An 8,541-nucleotide genomic window follows, 5' to 3' on the forward strand; every position below is an offset into this window, starting at 1 on the left:
ATCCAGAATGTTCTGTGGCCCCTTATGGGTTTGTGTTCTACTTCGGGGTCAAGGTGTTCAACTTCGCAATGGGAGCGCCATGTAACATACTGGTCATCTGGCAGATCATCACCAGAAAAAATGACGCTTCCACCTCGGACATCTTCATCCTCAACCTTGCACTGCTGGATGCCTCCTTCAGCTTGATGACACCCCTAGACATGGTCAACCGACTAGTGCTGCATGACGATCGCATCTTTTACTTTGTAAGATTTGCATACGGGATGAAGGATGTGGGACCACTCTTTCTCGTAAGTTCATCTACCAGTTTGAATCTAATTTTCTACAAGAAGAAACTGAAAAAACAGCAGGCTGACAAATATACATTTATTAAATATACTAATCTATAATATAATTTACCATGTTTGTTAAAGCTATTATCATATTTTTAAAGATATGATATCATCATAATTTACCTGGTGTAAGTTTCAGTAATGGGAAATAGGAAGAAGAATATTTGACCCCTTAACCCCTACTGATACAAATATGCATCCACCCACTTCAGTTTTATATTTTCTGTAATTTAGCTTGGCCTTGAAAGCAAAATCCTTTCTGTTTCTACAGGCCAATAGCTGATAAAAACAAAACCTAGACATCTCTTGATCCTGATATTCATATTATTCCATAATTTATGCCAATGGGTAATGAAATGCCTCAAAACAACTTATTGATGGATCAAAAATAAAACTTGGTGTACTGCTAATATTTTGTTGGTTTATGTAACAGCAAAAAACATTTCAGCGCCACAAAATTTGGGAAATTATTAAATGAAGACAAAAAGTGAATATAGTTGAAGCAATTTTCTAGTTTTATGAAGACTTTTTTTTCATAATAGATTTTTTTCAACATAACTGGCATAAAGTTTGATTGATTTTTTTTTCAAATCACATTTTGTTTTGGTTTTTGGACTTTAGTACCAGTAAGCTCTGTTTTGATAACATGGTATCAAAAATGTATGTCATGTTGCTTCAGCGAAGGGCATTCATTTCTGATATTATACACTTTGAAGGCCATTATCCCGCTTATACCATGGTCACTAACAAAAGAAAGAAATATTCAATCAGTTTTTAGTACTTTATTCTTGTTATTTTTTCAGTTTAGATCGCTTTTTTTTTTTTCACAATAAGCTGACTATTTGTTACGTGGCGCTTAGCTGAGCCGGCACCGACCGTGACTGCACCGACAAAGGATAGCGATACATATGCTGATCATCACAATAGGTTAAATAAACAATTTTTGTCTATATATTTAGCTGAAAAAGGTGCATGATCTGTTGCTTACCTTTCGGCATATCCCTTCAGGGTTTGCCACAGCAATTCAGTTCTCACTGATTGACACAGGTGGTTTGCCAAAGATTTTTAGTCTAGATGCCGTTCCTGAGACAATCCTGAGTTTTATCCGGGCTGGGGACTGGCACAGAGACCCAGACTTGAGCCCCCCTCTTGGCTACATAGTTAGTCAGTGGCGTGTAGGGTCTTCAATTGTACAGGGTTTTTCCATGCACGAGTCCTGCACACAGCCAACTGAGCCATCCAGCCACTGAGAAAATGGTACACAATATCATTTGAAACATATGTGAAGTATTTGCAACTGTAAGTCTCAGAGATTGAAGCAATTTTAACAGTTTGTCATTCACACACAGTTTTTTTTGTTAAATAGTTGCAGAGACATAATTGGACTACAGTGAAAGAAATGCAAGAACCCCTAAGCATTTATGGATTGAAAAATAAACTTTTTTTTTCCTTTTGTGCAAGTTTGTGTTCGTGTGTGTGCATGTGACAGTGTGCGTCTTTTTTACCTGGAGCGTCAGATCAACACTTTGAGGACAGCATGTTTAGTCCTCACTATCTTTTATTTATTTATTTACATTTTCTTATTGTTAATGTGAGTAATCAAGCGGTCCACTATAGTGAGTATAGATAAAAGAGCCAAAAATCTATTAAAAAAAAAGATCTTGAAATGACAAAATGTGTGCCGTGATATTAATGTTAATTTATAAATCCTATAAAGACCTTTTACAGCCAAAATAAGATAGCTATTGCTAAAACATTTTTAAAATGGTTAAATATAAAAATGAAATAAAATAATAAAAATATTCTTTTAAAAAAACATTACATTTTAGAGTTTTTTGTCTGCTACAACATTTTTTTGTCCATGTAAATGAGCCCACTGGGGGGGAAAGGGGATCTTAAATGACTGAGAAAATTTGAAGTTCACAAGGTAAACTAAAAGGTGCACAACAAAAAAAAGCAGAAACATAACCGAGAAAAGTTTCTCAAAAGTCCACTGAATTAAAACTAAATCCAAAAATTGAAGGTATTTTTACTGTCTGTCTTTTATTATGTCAGTTATCTGGTGCACATTTTTATGCACAACCAAATCAATGCCTTAACATCTCAACAAATAAATATGGTTAACCTTTTTTTGGCCTTTTGTGCAACATTTGACATGTTAGATAACTAAACTGCTGATAAAAACAAAAGCTGTTTCAGGTGATGTGCTTTGTTCTGTGTGAAACTGCAGGTGTGCATCTGTTTGGACCGTTACATGGCTGTCGTCCACCCTGTTTTATTCACCACTTACCGAGACGGCATGGCCCGCGTCTGCGTGTCGGTGCTGGTTTGGGGCCTCCTCCTGGCACACGGGCTCACCAAGTCCATTTTGGGAGTCTTGAGTGTGGCAGAAATCTTCAGTGGCGTTATCCTTTTTGCTTTTGCAGTCATGCTGTACTGCAACATTTCCATCATCTGGGTGCTTCGCCGCTCTGTGGCAGGAAAAGAGGCGATGCACCCTGTGAAAAAGAAAGCCTTACGGATAGTGTTGATCAATCTGGGCATCATTGTGGTGAACTACCTGCCACCTGTGGCGCTCATGCCCTTTGTGTCGTACTACACGTTTGTCGATTACTTCTGTAAGATCAGTATCAGCGTGTTCTCCATCATGGATCTAAGCTGCAGCATTGAGCCCCTCTTGTACATCACAAAGATGGAGAGAGTGGAAGGTAGGTGCTGCGGGTCGATCTGAGAGGAGAAACTTTATACAAGAAATTAGCCTTGTCCTGGAAAATTCATGAAAACATTTTTAAAGACCCACTCCGTTTATGCTGTTTGTAACATAGGAAATAGACAATCTATGATGTAATTAAGCTTTCACTAAACATATGTAAAACAAAAATGATGCTGTTCGGTAATCATCGTGAAAAAAATATAAATGTTGACATGCACAGAAATGGAGTGAAGCTTTAAATAATTCATGAATACATTTCTCTGGGTTATCATTGATGACAAACTAAACCGGAAAGCCCGTTAGATATCTGCAAACTAAATTGTCCAGAAGCATCTCAGTTCAAAAGAAATTATGTTGCGCATTTATTCTGCCATCATTTTTCCTATTGCATAGAAGTGTGGTGGAATAATTGCAACAAGAAAAAATAAGAGCAATAGAAATTATTCACAAAGTAAGTTACCTCAATCATACAAGTTATTTATACAGTCAAAAGAACTCAAACTTTTTGATTTGTTAAAATACTTTACAGCTCAAATAATATTCAAAAAAGTAAATTTGTCATACACAAACAAACAAAAAAGTTTTTTTTTGTATCAATATGTGGAGCAAGGCTGTGGAAAACCCAGTTTACATTTTTAACACTGTCCGAACATAAATGTGTTTAGGAAAAAATATATAGAAAGGGGATTAATAAACAGTGATTTATCTGTAAATGTTGTGGGGGTGCACTTGGGTGTGTTGGGGAAATAGGATTTAAATGAAAACAAAAGTGTTTTTAGATAAATGCATCTGTGTTTGTTTCTATGTGTATATTTATCTATATGTGTAATTGTAATTGTTATCTGAAAGTGTACTCATAAGGGAGGGAAAACAGCTTTCATAGGTAGTGGGTACTCTGGGTGTAGTTATAAGTTTGGTCTAGGCCCTAGGGCATAAGTGTGAGAATTTATAGAAGGATTTCTCTTTTTCTCACTTCCTTTCAGATATTTCTTGTTTCTTTTCTTTTTTTAATCTAGTCTCTTTTCTTTCTTTTACAATGTTCGAAAAAAAATATTATCATAAGATATCAACATGTTCAAATAGCATTTTTCTGATCATGGAGGACATTTATAAAGACAATTGGGATTAAAATTGCATTTCTGAGTTTTGCTTTATTCAAATTGTTGTAAATGAGAAGCAGATTCACAAGGATTCTCCCTGACAAAAGTCCTGCTAACAACTCAGAGGTGAATTTCAAATGAACTCATGCCGCTCTGTAGGGAAAACGACACCGGTTTTTTGGTTTTGGCTAAAAACAGCATAATCATATTTGTAATATCATGCGATTGGTGCATACTGTTTAAACATTTGTAAGTTTTAAATTCTAGTTAGTTTGAATCTGCATAATTTCAAGTTGTAGGTGTGTTAATTGTAGTTTGTATTTGTACGTTTTTAATATTCGAGTGTTCACGTGAAGCACTGAAAGCTATTAACGTTGGCATTGTGCTGCAGGCATAATCAACATGAATCAAGTTTAACCCTTGTGCTATCCTAGGCACTTTAACATTGGGAGTTGGGTCATCTAGACCCACTAGACAGTGCTCTGAACCTTTTTTCTTCAATGATTTGTGAACCTCACTGGTGTCCATGGATTACATGAAATCTTTCCACCTTTATCCACCTTTGTCATGGTAGGGAGAACACATCAATGTAAGGGTGGGGTCATCTAAGATAGGGGTTAAATGGTGGAAATATTTTAAACATATATCCTACCCCAGAATGCTGTAAATATAATTCTTATTCATTATAACCAATAGCATTATTATTAATTATTGTTATCATTATTATTTTCATTTATTGTCCTACTAATACTTAAAAGTAAGGTAGTATATTGAAGGTTATACTCGTCTTGAACCAAGGTGAGAAATCACAATGAACGTTTTTTAAAACACAATAGATTTATTTCTAACAGAATTATGCATCAATAATTTTACAGTGCATCTCTCCTAAAGTTTCTGAGCTGGCCTCCGGTCCATCCTCTGATGTCACATATCCAGGATAAGTGGGGTGAAACTGGGGAGGCTGGCATTTAGTGGGGTTTTCTGTTGTCCCTGATAGACGTGGTAAAAGTGGGATCAACTTGGCATGAGCGTAATCAATCTCAAAACCTTCAAAAATAAGCCCCACCCCCCGGGCACCCAAACCCTCCTCAAGGAGACCAGCCACCTTCTTGGCAGCCAGCACCAACCCTTCATAATGGCTTTTTTCCAGTTTGAATATGTCGGACGTTAGAGGTCGACGTGGGACGAGCACTGTGAAGCCTGGGGAGTTGGGGAAAGGGGTGAGAAAAGCCACATGATCTGTATCCTCCCAGACCCTCCAATGCTGCTCCTCCCCACGGACAATGCGCGAAAAAAGCCCAGGATGAGCGGGATCATCCCCAAGGAAAGTGAGATTAGGTTGAGCATCTTGGAATGGGAGTTTGGATCGGATCCTGGTCTGGATGTCCGTGAGGCTGGAGTCACTCCATCGAGCTGCAGTCTTGGAGGTGCAGTAACCGGGGTCGTAGGCGTTGTGCTCCTCTTCTCCAGCGAGGTGAGGGCGCCACTCTGCATCCAGACCGTGAAGAGGGAGGATGCGAATCTTTTGAAACAACAGCAAAGAAGCATCCGTCAGCCGGGGTGGACTTCAGTGTTTTTGACAAACGGGGATTTCCTTTTATGCCCTGAATGCTACATTTGATCTTAAAGTCCCACTCCGATCATATTTTGATCTATTTTATAAGCGCTCCCAGAAATCTTATAATTATGATTATGCCATTTAAGACAAAACCAAAATATAACTGTGTCGTTTTCATGGACATAGTTTCAGCAGAGCAGCAATAGTTCATTAGGAATTCACCTCTGAGCACTGACTGTATAATATAGCTGGACAGATGGCGTGTGACGTCACCCAAAATGCTTTGCTTCTGGTTCCAACAAAATGAATCAAACAATAAGTCCATCCCCAAGTTGGAACTAAACGTCCTTAGTAAGTCGAGATTGGTCTCCCCCCTCCCCTTTACTGAAAGCTCTCTGTTTACACTTTCCCACTAGCTTACAGCCCCTCATAACCCAAACTAAAATTAGCAGTGCAACAAAAATGGCAATCAATATCTGCACTTTCCATTCGTACAGAAGTACATGGATCTAGTCGTCTACAAGTGGATGCATCAGAATGGAGCAGATCAGGGAGCTGCTGTGTGATGGGAAGTGGGGGCAGGGGTTGCTCCGTGCCAACAGTCCAGCCCACAATTCCGAGGTGAATTTCCAATGGATTACTGCAAAAACGATAGCCTAGAAAACAACGCAGGTTTTTGGATTTTGTCTTAAAATGACATTATCCTATTTAAAAGACCACTGGGAACACCTTTAAAAAAGATCAAAAAATTACCAGAGTGGGTCTTTAATGTTAGACACTAAGTGACAGAAACTGTCAAAATATTGAGATAAATGTTACTGATGTACACCATTATTTAAATCAAATATTTTGTATTAAAGAAATGAAGAATTCAAAAGCTTATTTTGTGACGATTAATAAACTTGGGAGCTGATTCTTGGTCAGTGTAGTATGGATAACTATAATCTGCATAACTATCCTCACTTCAGAGGCCTGTTTGTTCACAGCACATGAGTTGTTACCTGAGCGGGCCCGTCTTTGTGAGGTCTGCTGACCAGCGCACATCTCTGGACAGCCAGCCTGTCACACAGCAGCGCAGCCACGGCTCTGGCACCCAGCAGCCAGGACAGATACTCCGACTCCTCCAGCTGGAAGATGCTCCCTCCAGGTCGACTGGGAGTGCTGCTCTCCAGGATCACTGAGCCGGGGGTCCACGGTCGAGGATGAAGGTAGGCCACAAGCCCCTGTGACTCCCAAATGACATGACGGTGAAAAGCGGAGGACATACTGCAGACGAGGAGGAAGAAGAGAAGAAAAGGGATTCATGAGGTTTTTTTATTTGGTTTTCCTTAAACACAGTTGCAACACTAAGATTTCTACAGGTGCGTTTGTCTACATTCATAAAATCAGAATTTTTACTAAATGTATCCTATATTGAAACAAGTTGACATATGCATTCCAATTTGATTTAAGTGATTGATAGCTTTAACATCTTTATTAAAAAATAACATACATCTCACTATCAAGTTATTTAAGAAAAAAACAAAGAATGCTGATGTGGCAGAAAATACATTACAGCAACAAGTCATTGCTGATGCCTAAACACGTGACAAAGGGAGTACCATGCTGCTCCGTCCCTCTTTCCATAGGAGCGCTAAAATGTTTACAGAAATGATGATCTAAATGCTCGTTAAAAATGATATAAATTCAGGTATGAAGAGACTTGTGTTTGGTTTCACATACATAACTTTATTCACATATTTTAATAACGCATTTTTATTTGTCAGTACACTGTACTATTTCTATTTTATTTCTTTTAGCAGATGAAATTTGCCTACAGTGTGGGTCTGGACAAGGAAAAAATATACTATATATGGAATTTCGTTCTGATTTTTTTTTTAACATGGGGGGGGGATCCCCCCGGCACTGGACTGTTAGGATGTAACTTTCGGTTTGCTGAAACTAAGACATTTTGATTAGGCTAGCGTTCCCACTTTAAGACTTTTTTTAAAATAACTAAATACACGTTTCTAAGTGCTTCTAAGGTGCGGATACAAAAAATTACATTGCGCAAACTGTGGATGATTTGTGTGAATAATTTATTCATTTTAAAAAGAAGTGCTAAAAATCATTGATGACAGGCTTCCTCGCGTGCCTCCTAATAAAAGTTAAACGCTCCAGACCAGTTTATCTGACGTACCTTCGCAACAGTAAAGTTGTAAACGTCATACAATTTCTGAAGAGAAACCCGACCTGTCATCAACTGGTTTCCTCTGCTCGTAATAAATAGCAAGACAGATGGCTAGAATCGCTGCCACCGCCGTACTCAACCACATCCCAGAGACTTCTGATCGCACTTCCTGTTTCCGCTGAAAGAGAAAAGGTGCATTGTCGCCATCTACAGGACAGCAAAGAAACTGCATGTTTCAAGCCAACATACAACTTAATAATTTAATTCAATAAATACAGTGGCTTTAGAACATGAAAAATTAAATGTTAATTTACAGTTTCATAGATACATATTCACAGCCTGCTGAATCTCTTTTGGGCTTTTCGAAAAGAGGTTGCCAGTTTGTTGTAGGGCCACACCAAGGGGAAATTCAGAGGCACCAGTTAACCTATGAAACATGTTTTAGGACTGTGGGAAGAAACTAGAGTACCCGGTAAATCCCATACATGCATGTACATGCAAACTCCACACAGAAGGGTCCGAGCCAGGATTTGAGCCAGGTGAGGGGACTAACTATTGCACCACTGTGCTGCCCTAATATGCAGTTCCTTTTTTAATTCAATCTAATTATTATCAATGACTGTAGCTTGTAGGCCTCTTTAGGTTTCAGCCTAACCATTGCGTAATTA

At 38.4% G+C, this 8,541-nt stretch overlaps 1 protein-coding gene across 2 annotated transcripts; it reads right to left on the bottom strand.

The window, feature by feature from the left end:
- Positions 1-4,962: 4,962 nt before the first annotated feature.
- LOC101172136 lies at positions 4,963-8,056 on the bottom strand. 2 transcript variants are annotated; one of them, XM_011478317.3, is made up of 3 exons: positions 7,936-8,056; positions 6,705-6,969; positions 4,963-5,667 (listed from the first exon to the last, which is right to left on the bottom strand). In XM_011478317.3, the coding sequence occupies exons 1-3, from the start codon at positions 8,016-8,018 to the stop codon at positions 4,999-5,001; spliced, it is 1,017 nt and encodes a 338-aa protein (XP_011476619.1). In that variant the 5' UTR covers positions 8,019-8,056; the 3' UTR covers positions 4,963-4,998. The 2 variants fall into 2 exon arrangements, with proteins under 2 accessions (XP_011476619.1, XP_004066116.1); XM_004066068.4 differs by having other exon boundaries at positions 7,883-8,054.
- Positions 8,057-8,541: the final 485 nt, after the last annotated feature.

Source organism: Oryzias latipes, chromosome 1, assembly GCF_002234675.1.
Source record: "Oryzias latipes chromosome 1, ASM223467v1".
NCBI classification, from domain to species: Eukaryota; Metazoa; Chordata; class Actinopteri; order Beloniformes; family Adrianichthyidae; genus Oryzias; species Oryzias latipes.

Coding starts and splice junctions, on each gene's coding strand:
- LOC101172136 (XM_011478317.3), bottom strand. CDS start 8,018: ATGTGGTTGAGTACGGCGGTGGCAGCGATTCTAGCCATCTGTCTTGCT. Junction 6,970..7,935: donor AGGAAACCAGTTGATGACAG/GTCGGGTTTCTC, acceptor CCTCGTCTGCAG/TATGTCCTCCGCTTTTCACC. Junction 5,668..6,704: donor ACAAAGACGGGCCCGCTCAG/GTAACAACTCAT, acceptor TTGTTTCAAAAG/ATTCGCATCCTCCCTCTTCA.